Here is a 26,670-nt window from a genome sequence, read left to right as displayed (position 1 = left end):
CAGTCTTTATGTGATTCAATGCAAAAAATCTCATTTTCAGCTCAAACTTTGTGAAGTTACTCTGCAGAAAGAAATGGAGACGATTGCACTCTTTTAGATGATCATGTCATTTAAATCTCATTTCTTCAGAAATAATGAACCATAATAAAAAGGCATTCAAATATATAAACCAAAATTGTATCTCATATAAATAACTGACATCCTGTAAGAAAATGTTCCTGTTGATCTAGGAATTCATATGTATTAGCCTTCAATCTCAAGTCTCTGTATGGTTTTTAAAGAAATGATAATATGGAATGAAAATAGATGTTCACTCAACTCTTTTCCTTTAGTGTTCAGAAATATCATAAAAATGTTTCAGGAGAAATATTTTGCATAGAATCATAGCATGATTTTTTTTGATAGAGTGATTTTTTCTTTGTTTCAGATCACACCAAGTTCATCATTACTCTGTTTCACTACTGGATTACAGATATCCTTCCTACAAGGAACAGGAAATAAAGCCTTGTTTATGTCCATATGTGCAGGGTTAAAATTTAATATACAAGCACTTAGTCAAGTAGCAATTATTCAGAAAGAGCAGTGCCAATATACATTCTACATCTTCAGGTAAATGAATTATTTTTTATTTTTATAAACTCCAAAAGCAGGGTACAGCTAGTTATGATCTGTGTTACTGATCAAGACTATACACAAGCTATGTGGCCTGAATCTTCATCTGGATGAGTATATGTATTTCATTTTGGGATAAGGGCCTTATCTAAAACTGTTTCAGTTTGTATCAAATATTTTGTTCAAGAAATATGGTGATTTTTATGTTTATAAACTGATAGTTTCTTTCTGGAAGTACTTGAAAAACAGAAATGTATTTTTATATATAAATTTAAGGAAAAATGCACCCGAGGACTGTATTTTTTATGAATAAAGTGATAAATTATGGAAGTAGATAAATTTCTACATCTACATCATGTAGGTACTCTTTGGAATTATACAAGAGTTTTGACTGCAGTGTTAGAACAACTCTGTTTCCCATTGTGTTAGTTTGGTGGGCTTCACTGACCACAGAACTATGGGTCAAGGTTCTCTTTGTGGTTACTGTGCAGCCCCTCTGCACCTGCATTTATCTTTGTGTAGATGTACAATAAATAATATCTATGGCGTAGTTGTAAAATATTTTCAAATTCTGAAGAACACAGTGCTTTGTAAGCAAGGGACTCTTCTCTCAGTTGAGTGATCCACCTGATAAGTGATACAAAGGAAGCCATTTCATTCCTTACTATGTTAGTTTCCCCATCAATATGATGGGGACAACATGTTTATCTCTTCCAACATATTCTTGAAGATACATTGCCAGCAGGTATACATATTGCATGTGTTCTTTATCTTCTTATTATTTTGTTGGGTATATCCTACTCAGAGGCATTGTTTTAGTGGTAGGCAAGTGTATATTTTTTTCATACCTCTTTCTCATTAACTGAATGGCTAAGGCAAGTGTATGCAGGCCTGGAGAATTTGAGTTACGTCTGTACCTAAACCAGATCTCGTACTGGGGAAACTAACAGCGTATTTCCTGTTTTAAAGTTCCTGACTTGCTGACACATAAGCACTGAATTATAGTTGTCATTTTTTACTGATGTCATGTGTGCTTCAATCCCATAACTGAAGGATGAAGAAAATACTAGCTGAATGTGAAGCTCCTAGATACTATATTGATGGATTCCACAGGAAATTAATCACTTCATTCTCAGTTTGAGATGTGAATGTTGTGCATAAATGGGGCATAGTAACAGCACAAAGAGGATATGTAGCATCTCATTAGGTAAGCGTCATCTATCCTGTACAGTGAAAGTGGAAAAATAATAGAGACCATGTAATTAAAGAAAGTGCTGTAAAACACAGGTCTAGACTGGTCTGTGAGGACTGTGCAAACAACTGTACTTCCTGTATTTACCAATACTAGAGGGACGGTGTTAAGGGATGTTTTAAGGATGCTGCCTTTGAAAAGCTCCAGAACTAAGGGACTCTATTGCTGCTTCCTGCCCACTGGAGCCCAGCCCAGCCACTGGAGTTCCCCCTGGAGACCTGGATGTCGCTGTCATCACCATTGGATGCAGCTGCAGCTCTCATGTTTCCAGGTTCAGCCAGTAGTAAGGCATGGCACATATCCCAGGGAGCCATGCACATCCACATTCACACGCATGCACACAACAGTAGTGTGAAGCAGCAGCGTGCCTGTGTGGTAAAGGAGTCTAATAGTATTCTGGGGTGTACTGAAAAGAGCATGGCTAGCAGGTTGAGGGAGGTGATTCTTCCCCTCTACTCTGCCCTGGTGAGGACACATCTGAAGCACTGTGTCCAGATCTAGGTTCCTCAGTTCAAGAAAGACAATGAACTTCTTAAGAGAGTCCTGTGGAGAGCCACAAAGATGATGAGGGGCCCGAAGCATCTTTCTTGTAAGAAAAGGCTGAGAGACTTTGGCCTTTTTATCCTGGAGAAAGAGAATGCTGAGAGGAGATCTTATCAGTGCTTATAGATATTTGGTGAGCAGGTAAGTGTGAAGGCTCTTTTCAGTGGTACCCAGCAACAGGACAAGGAGCAACAGGCACAAACTGGAACACAGGAAGTTCCATCCGAACACGAGACAGAAATTCTTTACTATGAGGGTGACAGAGCACTGGAACAGGCTGGCCAGAAAGGTTGTGGTGTGTCCTCTGGAGTTAAAACCTGCCTTACAGCTTACCTGCTGTAAGGAACCTGCTGTAAAGGGGGGGAGATGGACTAGATGGTCTCCAGAGGTCCATTCTAACCCTACAGTTCTGTAATTCTGTGACATGGCTGTCTACATGGACTGACACAGACTGGACACTGTCTTTAACAGCACTGATGAGTAACCCTACATAAAACCTCAGTACAGTCAGTCATCTCCTCTGGCTGGTTGTGACTGCAGCTCACTAGTGAGAACACACATGCTTTTACTGCCCAGGTGCACAAGCTTGCGCACATTGTCAGCTGCCTCGAATATCAGCACAGGCACTCAGACTGTCTGATACCCCTGCCTGGATACTGGGCCTTCTTACCTGCTCTGTGGGTCCGCTACCCCCCAGCTAGCCCTGCCTGACAAAATCCAAACAGGGACATTTTCCCATCTCTTAAGCATTGAGCACTCACAAAGCCTTTGAGCATCAGACTGGACTCTCAGCCTTGCAAGAGACCCTTGCTCACTGTGAAGTCCAGGCTGATGTTTGCTGATCAACTACGCATAGGCACAAAAATCAGACTAGGAGAAAATAAAAATGTACTGGTCCCAAAGCTGCTGATGCTGAAACCCTCATTCAGTCCACTTGCTGTCAGCACAGACGTGGAGACTGAAGTCACCCAAGTCTGTCACCAGCTGATGGTTCTTAATTCACTTGCTCTACTTTTTGCAGTGGAGGGTATCTAGGATTTGCAGCACTCACAGGGTGTCAAGATTGAGATTTACATGGAAAGATAATTAAAAAAGGATTTAATTAGAAAATGGGATTGACTGTGGTAATCAAGCTCAGTGTAAGTTAGATAAGTGAATGGACTTGTGGCTGGTTGCACATGGCTGGTCCCCTTTGTTCTTCCACCTCACTGTGCCCCTTGTTGCTCCCTAGTTCACCCTTTTTCTGTCTTTCAGCCTTTCTCCTAAACATTTCTTAATAAATTATGAATAGTCCCACAGGCCCCTTCAAGTATCCATAATCCAGTTGAACTTGTTTCTCCTTTTTTATTAGTTATGAAGTCCAGATTGGTGATATCCAAAGCTATGCCTATAGTTTCTTAATGGACCATCAATTAGTGACTGGGGAGCTTTAGTCCTTGTTATAATCTCAGTTATTGCTTGCTGTGGGTTTTGTTTATTGCTTTCTCTGTTACTTGTGATTCCCTTTGAAGTGAAAAGGTCCTTGATCTGATAATGCGAATTAAGCAAATACTCTCACATTCCACACACCCTTACAGATTGGCCATGTAACATTAGCAGTGACATATTAATGTACGGTCATGGATCTGTTGTTTTATTATTTTAATGCATGTATGTCAAGAAAAGGGCTGCTACTGCCCAAGCCAGCTAGAAGAGAGACTGCAGAGACTCCCTTGGTTCTTACATACAACAGAGAATACTGGAAGAACTAGTCAGTGCACACAAGGCCCTGCACATACTGATTTTAGATGGGGCTGTGCTTCATTTGCTTCCTATGCATTTATGGCCTTTCTAGAATTAATTACACGCAGTGCTAGGGGTTATTGGTTAGTCATGGACTGGGAGAAACTAAGATTAAAAAAAAAAAAAATAGATTCTTGATAACGAGGATACACATATTATTTTGATCTTCTAGGTGAAAAAATACTATATATATTAATTAAATTTGGCTAGAGGTCTCTTGACCACAGCTTCTGTGCTGAAGTATTATTTTGCTTTCCTATTACTTACATAACTTACAAAAGTAACTTACATCAGATTAGGCCACTTTGTTATGATAAGACCATAATTTTATTATGGTCTCCATTATGACCAAGACCTTTTAAAGAGGTGAAGGAGTTTAATAGTGGAATGCCATCCTTAGTATAACACAATTCTGCATTAGGAATTTTTCATTATTGTTTCTGTTTCTATGCTTGGCCATTTCTAATACTATTAAAAAATTCTATGAATTGAGCTGAATTTTAAATAGCTGCATGCAGAGCAGCAGACCTGGGTATCTTTGCTAATCAGAAGTGTTTTGTACTGTCAATAGTCTAATCCCAGAATGTGAATAAAATTTCTTAGCTCAGAAATGTCCTTTGCTTGAATCAGGCAGTAATGAGGAAACAATTGTTTTCAGTCTCTTTTTTCTTTTTACTTCAGCCACTGTAAGAGCCTTATATTTTGTGCAGACGTCAACTGGTCCTAACAAAGCAAGCCTGGGAAATGCTTCAGAGCATGGCAAATTTTTTTTTATAGGCAGTGATATCTGATGTCTTTGTAAATGACCTGAAATATGAGCTGAATCTTATATTTACCAAACCTACCACTATTACACTAAAAGAGATTAGAAAGAGTGGAGGTTAAAGCAAAATCTGAGATGTGTGAAGGTTTGGAAAATTGGACCAAATTCAAGAAGATAGATTGTAGGTTGTCAGTGTAGGTAAACATGATCACACAAGAGTGTACTTGTTTCTGGAACAAGCACACCAAACAATGTCATGTTAAACCATAAGATGCAGAAGGACTTGGGAGCAGTTTGTGAAAGTATCCTGCAGAAAGATATGGTTTAAAAGTGAAAGAAATATTACTTATCCTATAATAATATCAGCCAATGTACTAAAAATTGCAGAGGAATTTTGGTTCCATGTTTACCACCCTATTTGCAGTCAAAGATTTTCACACACCACAGTTTTAATGCCCGGTCACTTTTCTTTGTTTCTTCTCTAGAAGAAGTAATATTGATCCTAACTATACTTTTTATTGTTTAATTGAACAGGATTATTACCTATTTGTCTGGAATACAAAAACTGAAAGAATTAAATGAATATCCATCAGTGAGCACTGTGTGTTTTACATTTCATGGCTCCTTCAGCATGCCAATGAAGCATTTATTGCTTTGGTTTTTATGCTAAACCTATCAATGACACAGGAGACAGACTTAAGTTTTACCTCTTGAATGTTGTTCAGTCTATTGAATGTGCACTTTGGTAGGATTTTCAAGGCATTTCTATAGCAAACTTTGCATCAGAGAATTTCTGACTGAACTGTACATACAGTGTTATAAGCGTATTTCAAACTTCTGGGAAGACAGAACTTTTACATACTCTGTTTTAAGAATTAATATAGAATCCAAGAGTATGAAAAGTTTAGGGATCAACTAGAAAGCAGTCTGCATGTGGATTAAACAGTTAAATTTCTTGTTCACCTAATTAAATATTACTTAGCAAGGGAGAATCAGCAGCATGATGGAAGAGAAGATGAGTATGCACTCTGAGTATGTGCTGGCCCCATCCCTAGGCTCCACGTGCAGGGGAGAAGAGAGAGGCTGAAGTAGTTTTGAGCCTCTGCAGCACTGACTGTGCTTGTCTGCAAGGATATGAGACTGAAGCCATTATTGCTGTAAATAAGCACCTGTCTATTCTCAAAATTGCCTATATAGCCTTAATTCTTTTATTCTGTGGATATGTAATATGGGGAGCAGTCTCTAATGCTGTAGATTGCTATTGCTTCGTAAATGGTGCAGTATTTTTATAATACTTGACAAAACTGTAGGGTTATAAATTCCCTCATGTGTTTTCTATGGCAGCTGGTTTTTCTCCTCTGCACCAGTGCAGGGGGGTTCTACTCTGTAGGCCGAAACTCTGAAATGACATGTCGAAAAGAAAGGCTTTCAAAAAAAGACAAGGATGGAAAAAAATAGTGAGAGGCTGCGTGAAAGCAGAGAATTGTTAAGCTGTCTTTGACCAAAGAAAACATATTTCACTTTGGTGTATCATAAAATATCTGGTCATAAGTGCAGTCTACAGAAGTAGAGTGGTGCGTGTTACATTTGTGCAGCATTCTATGCATGAAGTGTAACAACAAAAAGAGTATGAAAAAAAACAGCAAACTGAAACTGGAAAAAAAAAATACTGATATTTAAGCCCCTCAGCTTTTTAAGTAGATTTTGTGGTTAACTGCATCAGCCCTAGATTGCACCTAAGGAGGCTGCATTGCATGTGTTTGTGTAACTCATTTATCTTCACCATTAACAATTTGATCTTTTGCGTTGTATCTATAATTTTTTAATAGGGTAATTGTAATGTCTGAGTATTTCACAATTTTTAAAACATGTTTTCCTTAGATGAAGAAGATTTATCTTTTTCAACTGCCAAATATAATGAATTAAGCCATGGGAGAAAAACATACTACATAAATATCAGGAAAAAGCAGAGATTGAAAAATATTATGTGTGTTTCCTACATTTAAAGATCATAGGAAAAGCTGTATATTATATGTATTATTTGAAAACAATATAAATGCTCCACAGTCAGTCAAGGCCAAACATAGAGCTTTAATAAGGACATTCTCCAAGTTTAGTGCTTAAGCTTGTAGAATTAATAGTCTGTGTTCATTTTAATGAACCGTGTGTATTTTTTAAATAGATAAACAAGCTGTAGTTTTCTTTTCCATTATTATATTTCAATTTAGGATATATAATGAAAAAAAAAAAAAAGTGTTCTCTAAGATTGAAGAGAACCACACAGAAATAGAGAAGGAATGAATCTGGGTTCAGTTCTTTTTCTGTTGCATCAACTGTAGGCTTTTAGGTTGCCTTAACTAAAGACTGCCTTCCTTTTTCAAGATCCTGCCAGTCTTCTCAGTCCTCAGTGCACAGATGGTACCTCCATCCTCTCAGCCTCTGATACTAGCTTTCATCACCCATTTGCTACATTTTCAGATCAACATGTTTGTGCTTTTTCCCACAGTGCCCTCCACAGATCTCTGTGGTTTTTCTATCTCTGTAGTTTTTCTATCTTCTTCCCTTCCTTCTCCTTTGCCGTAATGCTGCCCAAAAGCTCGGCAACAGATAGGTCAGTAGTGTGCTAAGACAACTGCATGCTGTGCTGACTAATGTGTCTCTGTACTCTCACATCAATCTGCCTATGTTCTCATCTGTTTTTTCTTAAAAAAGCAACAATTTGATGCAGGCCCCATCTGCAGCACTTTATCCAGGCCTGGGGCCCCCAGTACAAGAAGGATGTGGAGCTCTTGGAATGGGTCCAGAGGAGAGCCACTAAGATGATCAGAGGGCTGGAGCACCTCTCCTATGAGGAAACGTTGAGGGAAGTGGGCTTGTTTAGCTTGGAGAAGAGAAGGATCTGGGGAGACCTCATTGTGGCCTTCCAGTACATGAAGGGAGCATATATACAGGAGGGGGAACGGCTGTTTATGAGGGTGGATAGTGATAGGACAAGGGGGAATGGTTTTAAACTGAGACAGGGAGGTTTAGGTTAGATATTAGGAGGAAGTTTTTCACCCAGAGGGTGGTGACACACTGGAACAGGTTGCCCAAGGAGGTTGTGGATGCCCCATCCCTGGAGGCATTCAAGGCCAGGCTGGATGTGGCTCTGGGCAGCCTGGTCTGGTGGTTGGTGACCTGCACATAGCAGGGGGTTGGAAGTGGATGAGCATTGTGGTCCTTTGCAACGCAGGCCACTCTATGATTCTGTGATACGATTCTATGCTGAAGGAATAGTACAATGTAGTATATGTAGTTACTGATTTACACACAGGTAGAACCAGCAGCCAGCCTTCTGTACATTTTTATCTAGAGACCTGCGTACGGCCTCTGCTGACACTGAATGGGCTTCTTCTAATAACTGTTCTTGAAGTCATCGGCAGATCTGCATCAGGCTTCATGAAATTAGATGTTAAAATATCCAAAGGTAAAAATGTGGAAAATATGTGTCTAGATATTGGCAGGATTTTATTACAAAAAGGGTTTGGTCTTTTTTCTTTTTTAATTTTCTTTTAGACATAGGATTACTTGAGTGTCCAAAACAATGCAGCAAAGGTTGGAGTTGTATCAGTGAGATATGCATAACTTTCTAGATTAAAAGAAGGTATGTGTGTAAAGGTATCCCCTTTCTACATTAAACATAGGCGTGCATAGCTGCTTCTCTCCAAATGGCCTTTTGTCAGCGCTGTTCTTTAAAGGCACATACAATTGAGCAGGGAGGTTAAAACTAGATGATTATTGTGGTCCTTTTCAACCCAGGCCACTCTGTGATTCTGTGATATGATTCTACGATTGTGAGTTTGTAAAGCATCCAGCACAGTGAATTTCTATTACATCTGAGGTGACAGTATGTTAGGGTAGTGTGATAGAATAAAGTGTTATCAAGGAAGTGATAGAAGATTTTGTAAGCAAGGTTAAAAATTTTAAGCAAGGTTTAATAATCCTCTATTGCACACATGGTCTGTCTACTAAAAGTGATACAAAGTACCCTCTACCCTTAGGGTAGTATCCATCTGTAAATTACTAAAGAAAGTTTGGAGACAGGATTCATTTCTCCTAACTTCTGATGCCAGCAGTGTCAATATTACCATCTGAGAACCTTTTTAATTGCTCAGATGAAATAGATCCCTGTACAGCCCTGTGTATCTGATTGTTTCTAGATATCTATTTTAGGATGATGACAGTGGTACAAAGAGAATTAATTTATGTCTTCAGTATGACTGAGAGCATAAACAGGGAGGTCAGGTGGAAACATCTGCATTACCTATGGATCTGGATCTTATTGAAAACAAATGCATTTGTTGCAGCTGAGAAAAAAACAGGAAGGTACACATTGCATTATCAAAACATCACCATTCAAGGCGCTGCTCTGGTAGTGACAAGCTCCTTCAACTTGGACAGAGCCATATCTCCCTTTCTTGCTGCTTCTACAGGGAAACCAGTGCCCAGGAATAGTGAAAGGGAGAAGAGTAAGGAGCAATATACATCTGTACTTGGAATGTGATGAGGAGAAGCTTCTGCTTTTCCTCATTCCCTTTCTCCTTTATGTATTCATGCACAAGGTGGCCTTCACCACTTACCATGTAGGCTCAGTAAAAGATTGGTGTGTAATTTAGTTCACCTCCCAGTAACAACAGTAAAGTGGAAGTGAACATAAAAGCACAACAAAATAACAGTTGCTAATTATAGCAAACTGATTGCCCGATGCCTATGTTTTAGGGAGTGAACCAGTGGTGAATACAGAATTGATTCACAGAAGTAGTCACCAAGCTCTGTAGATGTAATGATAGCTAGTTTGATCTGAATCTGGCGTGTTAGGGGCTTAAAATGAAGGACATGTTCAAATCTGATTTAAATTCAAGGAAAGCATCTTTGCCTATTACCATTACTATAGTGCTGGATTCTATTTACATTGATAAACAGTTAAAATACTTGACATGTTATTCAATTAAATCTCTGATTGCTAACTGACAGACCAAAGTGCATTGATTTTTCCAACCGCATTAAGCTAAGTACATGGCACAGTGTTTCATTAGCCTGTCTGCTTAACCCTTTCACATTAATTCAATTACCCAGTATAAAATTAATCTGTAAAATATTAAATAACTCTGAACTTTTAAATTAGAAGGCAATGCAAGGATATATTCATCTTGATAGTTTCTGACATATACTTATTACTGGGTGATTTGCAATCTGCTGTGAATCACATTGTTCTACAGATGGCAAAAGTCACTCAAGTTTTTTTTTTCTCCGTATTCACTCGGTAAATTGATGGATTCATGGAGGTTAAGGCTGGAAAGGACAAAAGATTATCCTTTATAACCCCATCTAAATATCAGGTCATAAATTTTCCTTGTAATTCAGGGTGAAAACCAGTAACTTGAAACTGACAAAAGCACCGTTTGTTGGTTTGGGGTTTTTTGCTGAAGTCTTCTTCCGAGACAGTCAAGCTTGATTTAAAGACATGAGGACTTAGCCCCTTCTCTGATCATTCATTTCAGTACTCAGTCGCTCTCACTGTTAAAACTTGCCTTATTTTTTATCTCAGTTTGACTAAATTTAACTTTAAACCATTGGTTCTTGGTACACTTTCCTTCACTAGATTAAAAAAGTCCCTCACTAGCCAATATTTTCTGTCTGTGAAAGCATTTGAACACCATAATCAAGCTGCAGTGCACCCTTCCAACTTGGTATCCTAAGAATTCTCTCTAAATTATTTGCTTTAAGGCATTTTCTTTTGTCTTCAAACTTTTTTTTACACCATTGGAGAACAAGAGTGCACAGACTGCACACAAACTTCATTTAAATTCTCAGCACTTTCATACTCACACCATTGTTTATATCCACTTTTTGCTATAGAATTGTATAGAGACACCATGTAGAATTATATGCAATACAATTACCTATAGTTAATCTTGACGTTTATAGCTTTCCAGCATATAGTCCTTGCTTCTGTCCTTCTTGTTCTCCAGTGTCTGAGCTTTTGTTTGACAGTATTAGCATTCTTTTACTGTGTCTGGGTCAGTAAATGATGGATTGTTTCACATGCCTGTATGCTTTCATTAATAACTGCTACCTGCTAAGCCTGGTGTCATCTGCAAATCTTAACAGCGATGATTATGCATTTTCTTATAGTTCATTAATAAAAATGCTGAACGCTACTGAATCTAGTCCTGCTCTTGATGGGGTCCAAAGAGAAACAACATAATGACTCCCTGTGTCTACCTTCTTTTTGAAAATTGAGTGCTGAGATCATCTAGATGATTTCTAATGTATTTAATCTGCACTTTATTGTGTTTTATGCTTGTTTCCCCTTGATCAGAAAGCCACATGACATTAGGTAACTTCACAGGAACCTAATAGCACAAAGTGTAATAATGACTGTACTTCTTCAGTTTTCTGCAAGAAAAGCATTTTTTGTTTTAGATAAGGATAGGAAGCCAAACAAAAGACACACACAAAAAGCAACAACGACAACAACAACAAAAACTACACAAATGTTTGTTATTAAGGTATGTTTAAGGGGAAGCAGAAGAACTGAAAAGCAGTCATAGTAAATACCCTGTCAACTTTGTCTTAGATATTTATTTTGAATTTGTTGCTCTGCAGGGAATCGTTTGTATTAGTTAAGAATGTTTATTCTGAAAGATTCCTTTTTTAAAAAAGCATCAAAGGAAAATTCATAGTTGTTTCTTTTCCTGCAAAATGTGATCTATAGCTTGAGTTCTGTCACCACGTTTCCAGTATTTTCTTGTGTTCACCAAGACAATCTCGTGGTGGTGTCTAATGTGTGTATTATCAGTTGTGTTGCATTTCTTCCAGCTGGCTCTTTAAGAAAGATCCTTGCAATAAGCACATTAACTGCTAATGAAAAATACAGTTTTGAGACTTAGAAATTTGTGTAGGACGTTGCACTCACAGTTTTCTAGCGAGGTGTGCAGATTTTATGCAGTTTTTACATAAGCAGTTCTGTAAGCAGATTTCCAGGGATAGAGCATTGACCTACTAACTCTCTCAGTGTTAGCATTAACTACCTAAACATCTGCACCCTAATCCATTGTTGGACACACGTGTGAGGATTCATCAGAGGCGTTCATCTAACTTCGGCTTAGTCTCCCAGCTTCTACTGCTCACGGAGTGCCGAGCTGCAGAGGAGAGACAGGTGGTATGAAGAACCAAAAAGCAAGCTGTGCTAACATTATCTGCTGGAGCTAGAAATGTTACAGAGAAGCCCCATTTACTCTGCCCAGAGCTGTCACAGTACAGAAGTAAGCAGGAGCAGATTCTCAGGAGGATCTTTATAAGAGGCCAAGCTGCCTATGGGATTCCCATTTGAGTGCAGTGGTTTCTCGCTCTCACAGCCCCCTTTAATCAAGGCTGTATCACAGCCTGGCCCCAAAGCTGCACAATAGAAACACAAAGGAGGAATAACAGGATAACAGCGCAGCAACCAGCAAAGTCACAGTACATCCAATTAGCGTAGGAACTAAGTGTGAAAAGAAAAGGATTTTAAAACAACTTGTAACTAGAAGTACCACTCCTACACCAGCTGCAGGTGCCTGCAGTTAGAACGCAGAAGAGAGAACTGAAATGTTTTGTAAGAGAAACTGGAAAAAGAAAAACAACAACGAGAAGTAGCCAAAGAAAAGAGACATTCAGAGCAGTACATTGGTTTATTTTAATTATGTGAATCAAGCAGCTGAATGCACTTCTACAGCTTTATCTGAGCAAAATCTAATTGCCCCAACTAGAATCTGACCTGTAGAAACCCCTCACATACAAACAGGTAGCATGCAGCCTTCTGCTCCCAAATTCTGACTATGCTAACAGAGTTAGGTTTTAGGATTCCAAAAGGTCCTTTTACTCCTGGAAATGTGCATTCTTTCAATCCATGAAATGCATGAGCAAAAACCCATCAGAGTTAAATGCCAAGCCAGAATATTTCAAGGGCACCTGGGACACAAATGCTAAGCTGACTATTGTGTTTCTAGGTGTTCAGTCCACTTTCTCAATAATTTCCAAGGCTTCTCCTCCACTGGATGTGTAAGGTAGCTCAGCCCTCTTCTGCAGAGTGAAAAGCAGTCTCAAAATACTTGGCATGTGATGTATAATGGAAGCCTGAGCATGGCCAGGTCCTGGGAAGCAGCTGGAAACAATGACTTACCAAGGTGAGGTGAATGGGACAGAAGCAGAAATGGAACTATGCATGTGTGAGTCTGGTATTTCCCCTGCAGGTAATGATTCCCAGAGCTGTTTTGTTCTATTTAGCAACGTTCTCGTGAACTACTTAAGACTTGTACTTTCAGATGAGAGTGATGAGAAACTTGGAAAGTGAAAGTCACAAAGTTGAGATGGTATTGAGCAAGTATCTCTAAGAGGGTAGTCTTTTGAATAACAACTCAGGGTCCTTCATCAACCTTAATGCAGAGCCAGTTGTCCATGGCTGATCCAAATCATAGGATTTAATTATTCACAATTTATTGATGCTTTGTACTGCAGGCATTTGAATAGGAATTTTTCTGTTTGAAGCCAAGAAATCCTTGTTACCTTCTTTTTTCCTGAGTCCCTCAATTTGTTGCTGTTATTGTTTGTGAATATACAGGATAAGTCATCTGAAAACCTACCCAATAAAGGCATTCTTCACACAGTTTCTGTTCCTTCTCTTCTCTAGTATTAAATCTGAATCCGTGGACCTGGATGTTATCTCAGTGCATGGAATCTTGTGTGTTTGCACTGCCATCCATTATGCCCTGCAGGAGCATTAACTTTCATTCCCAGTCTGGCAGTGTGTACTTGTGAGTGAGCAGGAGTCATTGCAGCTGAGCATTTTGTTCTGTGCAGAGCCCTCACACGGTGGAAATAACTGCATTCCAACTCTCAGTTCAATAGCATTGTGCAGCAGGATATTACTGTATAACTGTCAGTGCTGCTTTGGCATAGAAGTTTCCTCCAGGCACCCACAAGACAGATGGCTGTATCATCCCATAGCCATTCAACTCTGTATTGCAAAAAAGAAGTACAAACAAAAAATTCTAACTATTTATACTAAGCAATTTTACAGCTGTCTATCTGAAATTAAAGCATCCTCTCTTGTTTGCTTTGCCTTTTTATTGTGATACTTTTTTTTTTTTTCCCAAGTATTACACTGTGAGTAAGTAAGCTTCCACTGAGCTTTTAATGCTCACAAAAAAAAAATAGGACACTAGGATCCAAGAACCATGCTTCAAACTGTAGGAGATCAAGCATGACAGGATTCTGAAAAACAACGTAAATTGAACACTTTCTATAGGCCAGTGTAAAAAGCAGTCTCTTGTAGCAAAGGACTTTTGTCCTTTGAAGTTGAGGATAACTTCCTGGTTCTGGTACTGGGCAGACCAAGCAGAGGTGAAGTGTTACTGGACCTGCTGCTCATCAGTGTGGAGGAGATTGTTAAAGTGGTTAAGATGGAGGCAGCCTGGGTTGCAGTGACCACGCTCTGATTGAGTTCATGATTGTGAAGAAGGGCCTGGCAAGGAGCAGAGTCAGGATCCTGAAGTTCAGGAGAGTGAAATTCCAGTTGTATAAGGAATTACTGGATGATCTCCCCGAGGGAGATTGTCCTTAGGGACATCAGAATGGAACAGAGCTGGCAGATCTTTAGGACACCTTTCTGACTGTGTAAGACCTCTTCCCTCCCCCAGCATAAGAAATCAGGGAGAGGAAGCAGGAAACTAGCATGGCTAAGCAAGGACTGCTGGTTAAATTGAGGAAAAAGAAGTAAAAGTACAGGCAATGGAAGCAAGGATGGGTGGCTTGGGAAGAATTCAAGGATGTCATACAAGAAATATGCAGAGCTGTTGGAGGACCACAATGATGATCAGAGGGCTGGAGCACTTCTCCTCTGAAGAAAAGCTGAGGGAACTGGTCTTGTTTAGCTTGGAGAAGGGAAAACTCTGGGGAGATCTTATTGTGGCTTTCCAGTACCTGAGGAGAGCTTATAAGTAGAAAAGAGACTGACTTTTTACATTGTCTTATAGTGATAGGACAAGGGGGAATGTCTTTAAACTAGAAGAGGGGATATCTCAGAGCAGCTCTTAGAGGATGGTGCAGCACTGGCTCACATTGCCCAGGGAAGTTCTGGAGGTGTTGGATGGAGACCTGGGCAGCCTGATTTAGTGGTGGGTGCATGTTATTAAAAACACAGATTCACCATACACGTTTGAGCTGTTTTTTTTATTTGTCCTGCAGTCAAATGATTTGGTTGCTTTCTTGACCCCTTACTGAACTGGCATTTTCATAGAAATGCTATTTCATTTCCTAATATTCTTAATTACCCTACATAGCTGTGTGTACAGCTTTGCTATGCCTTACGTAGAATCTTGTCTGCCATTTTGCCACAAGTTGTTCGTGATCAAGCTGTGCTTCTGCAGCTCTGCACAGTCAGCTTTCAGTTGTAGTCATTGTAATAAACATAGTGGAATCAGCAGTCTTTGTTCTCCCATTATTCATCACCTTTTTAAGGTCATTCAGAACTTTGCTGATCAGCACACATCTTGGCATGAAATCCCATAGGATTGCATTGGTGATTTCCTTCCAGTGGGACTCTTGCATTCCTGCTTTGTTTTTGTGTCTTTTAATTGCTTATTCATACAAATGAGGATCTTCTTAGCCCACGTGAACTCCTTTTACAAGTTGTTTTGTTTTGTTTTGTTTTGTTTTCAATTTAAACAAATCCAGCTTAGTACACAGCTTAACCACTTATTATAAAGGCAGTGGGCTTGTGAAATGTATTTTCCCTTTGTAGAAGTTTTATGGACTGTTGCACAATGTATTTTCTCATTTGTCTGCTCCTTCTTTTTCTTGCAGTGGTTACTACTGATTTGCTGAGCAAAGACAGCAGGCGTGGTGGTCTTATAGAACCAGGAAATCATGAGTTGGAAGGTACCCACAAAGATCATCATGTCCAACTCTGGTTCCATATAGGACCACAAAGGGAAAAACCCTTCTCCGGTCCCGTTGGCAGTGCTGTGCCTGTAGTTCCTCGGGTCACTTCTGGATCCCTTTGTTAAAATGATCCATTTTACCACCATGCAGGCCTCTGATACTGTCACAATTCCCAGAGGTAACACACTGCAGCTAGCAGTTGTGTTATTTCATCCCTCAGTTAGTTTAGAGCTGTTAGATGAATACTGTCTGGTCCTAGTGATCCTTAGCATTGTGTCGTGGGAGATACAATCTCTGAAGAGAGCAATCAGTCCTAAGTCCATTGTGTCACGTTTAAATGCAAGTGTTCACTACTGTTCCCCTCTTGGGTTTGGCTTTCCACCTCTAGGTAATTTAACTTCTGTTTTAATCATTTCTGTTTGGCCTACAGACAGACAGCCAGCCACAACACTTAATCAGAACAAAGACTGCATAATGAAAAAATAAGCATTATAGAAATGCTACTCCTTTGATTAATGAATTTTTCATGCTTTACCTCCTGCATGGATTGTTTTACACTCTACTGATGCTGATGAAAGAATCTTCTAGTGTTCATCTAGAGAATTCACAACAGAAGAAATGTACCTGTACTCTGGATTATGCCTAGAAATAGATTACTGATCCTGCTAAGTAGCCACAGCTGTGCTGGCACAATGCCATTCCAGAAATAATAGAAGTCTTATTAAGGGATTAGAGCATTTAAATAGGAATACAGATATCATGGATCACTGTATGTAATTGGCAATGTGAGGGCGATTACAAGGAAACAAAACAAGGGAATATGTCAGAAACTGCATGAGAACATAAATTTAACTCAGAAAGTTTCCAATAAATCCATGTAATTTAACCTATCACTTTGAAGCATTTTCTATCGTTCTTGGAAGACTACAGTAATCTTTATCGTACTGAATTGCAGTTTTAAGTTTTACAGGACAATTTTTTCAGCCCCTTTTTATTTTACGTAGGTTAATTCATTAGCCTGTTGCACTGGAAACATGCAGCATGGAAATATACTGCATCCAGGCTTTTATATCTACCAGAATGGATCAAAGTGTTTACATTTTCCAAATTAGAAACTATATGTGAGTGCTACAGATCTAGATATCCATTACTGCCAAATGTGAAGAACATCAGACCACTAAGGAAACCTTTAGACAAATAGTTTAGATACATGGGTCTATGTGTGTCCAACCTTTTGGCTTGCCTGGGCCACAATGAGTAAAGAAGAATTATCTTGGGCTGCATATGAATTATATAATGTAGTTAATGTCTGTAAGTAACAAAATGTTTTTTTTTTTAAACTATTTTTAAATTAAAACATTTGAAAAAGAGGGCAAGAAAATCATAAAACTAGTAGGATGGGCATGTATGATTTTGAACTTCTTGACGTTCTGATGCGTTTCTTTACACAGCAATGGAAATTTTTCATAAAGTTCTGCATTTTAGAATAGCTCAAGATTCACTGTTACTGTGATAGCACATGCCTTTCAGAAGGGTATTCTTCAAGTTTTAGCAGGTAGATCAGGTACTTTGAAGTTTGAGTTTGAAGAAAAACAAAACAACAACAACAAAAACCCTTACAAACTTTTTTTTTAGGGTTTATGACTCAATTTATAAAACCATATGGAATACAATAACCCACACATTTTGAGTATCTGAAAATAGTATTTGAAAAGAACAGAGATGTACCAGTGTAACGGTTGACTGGAGTTGTATTCTTCTGTTATTCTTCTCTTGTAAATCAGTGCTTTAGAAGCAGAACTAAAATTATGGTCATGATTTGAATGTATCCATATTATCTTAAAACAAAGCCTTTTCCATTCAGGAGTCCTAGTACCCCAAACATCCTTTCTGCAGATATTTTTTTCATATTGCGGTGCTGCTCTGAGATAAATTAGAAGTGCCCCTAGCTACAAAAAAGCAAGTTACAGATGGCAGGGTATGGACTAAGTGCAGGGCTTATTGTATATTAGGGTCTTTCTCATACGTAAAATATGATAGTTCTTCACAAGCCTCCATTTGCAGGCACCACAGCAGATCTCACGGCCTTCTAAACCTCAGCTAATACACCTAAGTACTTCTGGAATTACGTGCCAGAAGGCTATTTCTTCAGATTTCTCATTTGTGTGATTCACTTTGAAAACTTGACATATGTGTAATAGGATGTCAGCGTGGGATGTAGAGGAGGAGGGAAAAGAGCCCTGCTCAGTAGCTGCACATGCATCTGCCCATATGCACAGATTTACTGATGAGAAAAGTTCTCAGCAGCAGTATAGAACTGGTAGGAATGAACTGTTCAGTTTCTTACAAATGGTTCAAATTCCAAAAGCTCTAGGCTGTGTGTATACATGTGTTGGATAAGTAACCACCCAGCATGTCAGTATAGCTGTTTGCTGCGTATCAAACTGCATAAGAGATCTGGAACTCTATGTGGTGGAGCCACTCATAATCTGAGATCCTCTACAGATGGAGCGAGGGAAGTCTGCGAGACCATGGAATCTGACAGTCAAGCTTTCTATCACATCAGCCACAGAGGGAACAAAGGACACAGTGTGAAGAGTTCTTAGCACAGATTGTAATAAATTTTCTCGTATTGTTTCTCACAGTGACAAACACCCACTGTTCAGCCTGGCACACGAGCCAATACGTGGTGGGTGTCTTGAGGTAGATGGAGTCTAGTGAACTTTGTGAAGGAGAGCAGAGTGAGGGATCGTGCCTTATTCCTTAACAAGCTCCCTCTTCTTTGCACCATCTTTTCTAAGTGGACATTCCAGGCTCTTCACAGGAAAGAGCCTAATGCCTTGTTTCTAGACGTGCTCTTGAGTAACGAATTGTCTTGTGAGTGCTGCTTAAGTTTTCCTATCCACATCAGCAGTGAGACAGAAGTTGAAGAATGGCATTCCAGTGTATGAATATACTCACCTTCTTCACAACTGTCAGCATGGCACTGAACATGCTCCCATTGCACTACATTCCTGAAGTGTTTGCATATGCTCTCAGTAGTGGGACTGTTGCAAGACTGTGCATTGCATCTCTTATTTGTGGGTTAACTGGGACCTCCAGGACCTCCACTGGAAGTCTGTTCATTGCCTGCCAGATAAGAACCTTCCCAAAATAATTGATGTAGATAAATCTTTCCACCCATGTAGTTCCTAGTCCAATGAGAACAGCCCAGCATCTCTGGTATCTTAGAAACAGCAAGCCATAAAGCTCTTTTTTGAAAAAGATAGCCATTATTCCACCATGGGTTTTAAGGCCTGGATTTAAAGCAGAAAACACAACAGGGAAATGCTTGTGCTGTAATATCACTTGCACAGCAGAAGTGGGCAAGCTTCTATCCTCTTTCCTCACCTTGCCCCTATCTGCTAGTTCAGCTCTCTGTTGCTGTCCAATCCCTGCTTTCTGGAAAGTTGTATGAATGATTACGGTAGAACCAAATATCAGAGTTGCAGTGCTGTGAGCATTGCAGCACCTTTTTTAAACATGCTAATTCCCATTAAGGACTTCAGAGTTGCAAGATCCCAGGTCTTCTCTCTGCCTTTTGCTTATCTTATTGATTTCGGGTTTTCTGGTTTGTTTGTTTGTTTCACATTTTGGTTAAGTTCTTTGGATCTTCAGTTGTAAAATGAGTAAATATTTCTGTACTGCTATACATGTAAATTACAGAAAAACAGTCAGTGAATTTATTTACTCAGTCATTGTACAGAACGGGACATTCTGTAGGGCAGTGGCTGTCTAATGGGGCTCGGGTATTGGAAGCCCAAAAGATGCTGTAGTGTGCTTTGTGTCACATTGTGTATCTCTTCCTGCAGGCCCTTAAATTCAGTCCTTCTCATTAATTGACTTTTCTGTGTGTAGTGGGCCAATCCATGAACCTCAGTGTTGCTCTGCCTCTTTGAAGACCTACACTGAGTGAGGGGAATTGAAGCTGAGATACTGAGATCCACTAGCTGGGAGCTAAGGTAAAAATTACAGTGCAAGGACAGCAATGCCCCTCCTCTGGACACACTCCAGCAGATCCACATATCTCCCATGCTGAGGACTCCACATCTGAGCACAGCACTCCAGGTGGAGTTTCACCAGCACAGAGCAGAGGCACAGGATCATCTCCCTCAACTTGCTGGCCACACTTCTTTAGGTGCAGCCCAGCAAACAGTTGGTTTTCTGGGCTGCAGGGGCACATTGCTGGCTCATGTCCAGCTTGCCATCTGCCAGTAGACCCAGGTTCTTTTCAGCAGAGCTGTGCTCCGTCCTTACATCCCCAGCTTGTACTGATAGTGGGAGTGGCTACAATACAGGTGCAAGTCCTTGGGCTCTGTTGATCCTCATGAGGTTCACCTGGGCCCACTGCTCAAGCCTGTCTAGGTCCTTCTGGATAACATCCTGTCCCTCCTATCAACTGCACCACACAGAAAAAAGAAAAAGTAGATGCTGTGTCATCTGCAAACTCACACTCAATCTCACTGTCAGTGTTATTGATGAAGATGTTAAAGCATAGTACTGCTTTAGTACTAGTACTGACCCCTGAGGGACACCACTCATCACTGATCTCTGCTTAAACATTGAGTCACCACTCTCTGGGTATGATTTTGCAACCAGTTCCTCATCTATCGAACAGTCCCCTCATCAAATCCATATCTTTCCAATTTGGAGAGAAGGATGTGATGGGAGACTGTGTCTGAAGCCACTGAAGTCCAGATAGATGACATCAGTGGTTCTTCCCTTGTCCACTGATGGAGTTACACCATCATGAAAAGCAGCAAGGTTGGTCAGATGGGGCCGTCCATGAATACCTCCCCCTCTTCCATATGCACAGCTTCCAGGAAGATCTGCTCCATGATCTCCCCTGGCAGGGAGGTGAGGCTGAGGCTGAAAGTTTGGTAGTTCCATGGGGTCATCCCTTATATCTGTCTTAAAAATAGGTTCTATATTGCCTTTTGTTCAGTCATTAGGATCTTCACTTGATCACAGTAACTTTTCAAATATCATCAAGAGTGGCTTGGTGACTACATCAGCCAATTCCTTCAGGACTCTAGGATGCATCTCATTGTAATCCATAGACTTATGGATGTTCAGGTTCCTCAGGCAGTTGCAAACCTGATATTTGCTTACAGTGGTTAGGCACATTGCTCCCCCTACTCCCAGCTTCCAAACCATCCTCTCCAGGGCTGTATGTAGAGCAGTCACTAGTGAAAGCTTAGGCAAAAAATATATGTTTAATGTATCACCCTTTTCCTTGCTCGCCGTTACTAGTCTGGCTGTTGCTCACTAGGGAGGGTGCACTCTCAACTTTCCTTTCCTGGTTGTCATACCCATAGAAGCCTTTCTTTGCCCTCTTGCCAAGTTCAGTTCCAGTTGGGCCTTGACCTTCCTGACTCCACCTTTACACAGCCCTATACTCCTCCCAGGTTACCAGTCCCTGTTTCCACTGCCTGTGCATTTTCTTCTTACTCTCCAGTTTGACCAGCAGGTCCCAGTTCAGCCATGCCAGTCTCTTGCCTTCCTTTCCTGACTTCCTACACCGGGGATGGAGAGCTCTTGTGCCCTGAGGAAAACTTTGTAGGAAGGCAGCTAAGTACAGTGTGCATGTAACCCTACCAGGACTATTTGAATTGAACACTGTGCTGTAGAAGTTCAGTGTAATATAAAGAAGAATGGGGATGAGTCATTTTGTTACTATCCCATGTATTATTATGAATCTAAGAGTAATTTTTCTGAATGCTTTTACACTGCCATAAACCTGTCAGCTCTTTACTGCTAGGCACTGCAATGGGAGTAGCAGTGTTCCAAAGAATCTGCTTTTGTCATATGGTCCCCAGTGTCTGTGATTTAACACAGCTAATAATGAATCAGGTATCTACTACAGATTTATGCACCTGCTTTGTTATAGTACATGAGCTTTCCATGATATACCATAAGGTCTTGGGGTACAGAAGAAAAGCCAAATTACGTGTTAAAACTATTTTATCTGCTTTCTTTCCTGTAAAGCTTCGGAAACACATGCTTCATCAGAAGCCGCCTTTTTTCTACACTAAATCTCCTCATGGCTGTATTGTTTGTTAGTGCTGTATTAGCCTTTGGCCTAAGCAGCATTCCACTTTCTCTGGTGTTTGTTCCCTTTACATTTATAGGAAGTAATCAAATGCCTCCCAGTCTTCCATTTGCAAGGTTGAACAAGATAATTTCTTCGGGTAATATGCTGCTCTTCTTCATACCAAGTTTACTTTGAACTCCCCTGTTATAATCAATGGAGAGCAATCCATGTGACTGCATTTACACTGTTGATGTCTACATCTGAGCATGCTGCATCATCTCACTGTATTATCCATCATCACTTCTTTTTGTTCACAACATCAATATGTAAAATACGTATACTGCGGTGGCTGTTTAAAGCAGCTCGTTCAGCTAGTGCAGAGGCAGACATCTGTGCTATACAGGTCTAAGACAGCAGAGAGAAATCCAGCCCAGAAACGCATGCCAGAGGGCTTATGCATTTGTGCTATGTCTGTGCTACTGCCAGTGACAGCAATGCTTACCTATCTTTACTTGGAAATACTTAAAAAAAAAAAAAAGTTCCAGGATCACTTCTCCTGTTTCCACAATGGCATCCTAGTAAGGTCTCTTAGAAGTCTTTTGAGACAATTCTTCTCCTTTCATTTTTTTCCTTCTTATTATGCAATTACTATCAGGTACAGTCTGCAGTAATTTCTAATGTATAATTTTCTTCCAGAGCAGTTGTTCTCCTTTACCCATAGCAGAAATTAACGTGATTTTCTGCCATTATGTGGGGGATTTTTGCTGGTAAATTTTTGTCTATTATTCTGTCCTTTGATGTCATCAAAGCAATGTGGGTAGGCAGGCTGCAAATGCAGAAGTAACCACTTGGCAATGGAGCTGTGGGAAGTGAACGAGTCAATTCACAGAATGAAATAAAGGAGTAGTTTATGCTGTTTCACTGGTAACTCCATAAGCCTCAGCAACTCTCTTGCTACTGTCTATCCATAACCTTAGATGACTTTTAGGGCTGAACTGTTTACGGTTGGTGATCTATGCCTCAGTTCATCCACATGGTATTCCATTCCTCTTCTATTGACAGCATTTTCTACTTCCGCCAGCAACATATTCCAATACAGCTCCCTCATTTTGTGCTCCACAAAGATAGTACTGTGTAATGCAACATTATGACTAACATTGTTCCTGTTTCTTGCCTGGCTCGTCATCTTAAAATTCATTAACTACCTTCAGATCCCTCCTTAACACCGTGCTTTGCTGCAACGCCCACAAGAATTTGGAAACAGTCTGACTGTGAGTGAGCTGAGAACATTGCCTCGCATGCCAAGCACTATATTCTCTTTGTTTCCCAGTGCTCCTCCATCTGTTGGCACCCACCTGCTTCTAAATGGATTGTGAGCACTTTGGGGCAGGACCCCGGCCTTCTTTGATGAGCTCGTGGGGTTGGGGTCTAATCCTTTTACCATTGAAGAGCTGGTGTTTTTAGTTACATTTGTGTCAGGCAAAATTCCTTTGAACTTAGCTTTAATTTTTAAACAACTCATAGAATGATTTGTGAGGAAGTACTCTCAGATCTAATATCTGTTTCAGATATCTGTTGCTTGGGTCCCCTGTCACTTCTCTTCCCAATGGCCAATGAGTAGATTTCACTTTTCCCTATTTTTATTTTTTCTCTTCTTCCCCTTCCTCTGTGGTTTGCATTTTTACTCTCCATATTAGACTTGGGGTTTGCTGGCAGCTGCAGACTCAGCTGATGGATCTTTATGCATGTGAACTCAACTCAGCATCCTTTGCAGAGCTCCTGTGTGCCGCTGCAGCTCTGTGGGTGAAAGATGCTGCTCTTGCCAGCTGCTGTTCCTATGCTCTGTCTCTCGCACACTACCAGCTTGCATTGCTCTTCTCTCCCTCTGCTTCAGGAAGGAGAAAGATGTGGTGAGGCACTGGCACAGGCTAGATGGGGCTCTGGGCAACCTGGTCCTGTGGAAGAAGTCCCTACCCACGCTAGGGGGGCTGGAACTAGTTGGCCTTTGAGGTTCCTTCCAATTTCCAAGTATGTCCAAATAAGTTGTTCACCTTAGTTGACTCTTACTGCATTTGGGAAAGCAGCACATGCTCATCCTGAAGGCATGGGTTTACATCATGAAACATTTAATTTCATCATTGATTCCTCCTCTTAATGGAATAGAACACAAGGTTGTAAATACAGATGAGTTGAGTCAGAGAATTCCTCACCTTTAATTCTGGAATGGGGAGGGAAGGGAGGATGTCAGCATGTAATTTGCATTTGTGCCTGCTTGTTGCCTATTAGAAAACTGTCTGTCAAGCAACAAAGGTGCCAGTAGATGAATGAGGTGAGCAGTCTGCTCTGCTAGCAGGATCCTCGTGTATTTGCCAAGAGAGCAAATCTCTCTTGTAACGAGAGCCATGCACTGATTGGGGTTGTCTTGCTCCCTCAGCCCAACCCAGAAGTGACTGTGGAGGGGATCTGTAGCTCTGCAGAACTTCTGGCTGATGTGGCAGTCATGGTTCCTTTCTGGGATGTGAACTTCCAAAGGAACTGAAGCAGACTTCTGTTTGTTCAAAGAACTGAAATAACATAGAAGCCAGGCATGTGGTTCTTTCAGAGACCTTGGGAAAGTCGTACAGATTTTGGTAACACCTTCAGGTACAGAAAACATTTTTCTCTTTAACTATGTTGAGCACAGCCAAGAAATAACTTTTAAAAGATCTGTGGCATTCAAGGCATCCTGTTTCCCTTTTATTTTTAGCAGAAGGATGCTGGATGGGAGGTTCTCCCTGTGTGAACACCGTGCCCCAGGAAGCCCTCCTCCCCACTGTCATTCTCTGAACTAGAAAAATCACACAGGTACAAACATGATTAGCAATGCCTTTTGAACTCTACTGAAATTGTGATACTGCTTTGAATGTGAGCAAGATGGGAAATTTAAAGGAAAAAACCTGCATTCCTTATTTCCATACAAATGCAGGCTTTAGGAACCTGCTCTGAGCAGCAATCCTGGGTGCTTTTCTTGTACACAAAGAACAACATTTGGCAGACTGTGAGAAACAGAAACAAGAAGAAAAGGCTTTGCCTTTTTCCAGTGTAGATTTTAAGCTTGAATTTGTTTGTACAGACACGGTGACTTACATTCACTAACGCACTGTGTTTCAGTGGTGTCTCCTGTTATGATAATGTGAACCCAAATTATGAAGAAGTCTTTCAGCGAGCTCCCCATTTTATTGCATTAATGAGAAACAATCAACATATTTCCTACAGCTGAGACACGCAACAGTTAAGATTTAGCACAGGACCACTGTTCAAGTGTGTATTTTAAAAGGACCAGATTAGCAATTTCCCAATCTGCTTAATATTTATATTTATGCTATAGAACTAGTGCAACTTACCTTAGCTTTTCAACAGATAAGACATAACTTCACTGATGCTAACAGAGTTCATATGATATAAATGTGGTGTGGCAAGAGAAAGGTGAAATCTACCCACAAGCCAGAGCCTCAGAATAAAGTAGCATCACTCCTTTCTATTACATTAATTAAACACCAGCTGAAAAGTAAACGAGTTACAGTAATTCTTGATAACTGATATCACTGCAGAATGCCTAATGTAGAATATTTCTCCAAGCAGAAAACTTTCATTTTTCTGCTGGTTTATGGCAGGAATGTTACAGAACTTTGGAATGCCATAGTAAAGAGCCTGGAGGGGTGTAAATCAGCACTGTTCTGTCAAGCGCTTCTGATGTACGCTGATGTGGTCTCGCAGAGCACACTGGTGCTGTGCTGGTTGACATCTCCTGAAGATTTATCCTACATGCTTAGAAGTGTGACTAACTGGAGCTGAATTGTGCCTTGCTATCCTTACTCAAGGTTGCATCTACTGATGGTGAAAAGGAAGAGTTTTGTCATTGCAGTCTATCCATGGAAACTTTTTAAAGAAAGAGAAATGGATTTTATAGATCAGATTTTACCACCCCAGGAGCTGAACTGAGTCCAAGCTCACTGCAAAGGAATCACAGTTAAGAGAAAGTAGTACTAATAGTAAAAATAAATATTAGATTAGGTGTTTTCTAGAGGTAAGGCTTCAGCAGTTGAAAAGGGAGGCAAGAACATGCATCATACCAGGTAAAGGAGATCGCTCCCAGAAAAGAAAGATTATTTTTAAATATGCTTCCAAATAACCTTGTTATATTATTAACACATCCTTTCAACTCGGGTCATGGCTGAATAAAGCTTCCTACACAGGTTGTCCTATAGATATAAACGTATACTCTAAGCCACAAAAAAGCAATCCAATCCTATTTGCATTGTTAGTCTGTGATACAAAATGCTGTAATGACCTCTTTTTTTAAGTCCAGTGCTATCAGGCTTAGGCCTTGTTGTTCTTAGAGAGGTCAGCTGTTGCTTTGGTTTCTTAATGAGCTTCAGACATTCCCAGAGAGCTTTCTAATATTGCAGACATACCTAGCCCCAGGCAAGACACATGCAGCCTCTGCCAACACCTAAGCTTTGCAGACGGATCACATGTGACAGGTTATGCAACTCAGCTGGGCTTTATATATGAGTACGATGTTAGCATTTAAGGAACCTACAGGGAAAAGAGCACCAGGTAAGGAGAAAATGTTTGTGCATGTTGCTTCTTGGAGTACTCTGGCACTCCTAACAAAGCATATTAAATTTAATCTTTGTTTCC

General features: G+C 40.2%; 1 protein-coding gene across 7 annotated transcripts in view; it reads left to right on the top strand.

Annotated features, from left to right (window-relative positions):
- The window catches only part of ERICH1 (glutamate rich 1), a 163,734-nt gene that overhangs the window by 66,203 nt on the left and 70,861 nt on the right, over nucleotides 1–26,670 (top strand). The window contains exons 6-8 of one of the 7 annotated variants that reach the window (XR_007375341.1): nucleotides 428–609; nucleotides 24,734–24,831; nucleotides 26,436–26,586. The exons of 1 other annotated variant lie outside the window; for it this stretch is intronic. Coding sequence is in view for 1 of the 6 variants with exons in the window: in XM_048936907.1 (XP_048792864.1) it covers nucleotides 428–501 (74 nt within the window). In the remaining 5 variants the exon portion in view is untranslated. Of the gene's footprint in view, nucleotides 1–427; nucleotides 14,638–24,733; nucleotides 26,587–26,670 lie in introns of those variants that run through there. 5 more of the 7 variants (XR_007375342.1, XR_007375340.1, XR_007375343.1 and 2 more) reach the window with 5 other exon arrangements.

This window comes from Lagopus muta, chromosome 2, assembly GCF_023343835.1.
Source record: "Lagopus muta isolate bLagMut1 chromosome 2, bLagMut1 primary, whole genome shotgun sequence".
NCBI classification, from domain to species: Eukaryota; Metazoa; Chordata; class Aves; order Galliformes; family Phasianidae; genus Lagopus; species Lagopus muta.
This window is presented reverse-complemented; position numbering and strand designations above follow the sequence as displayed.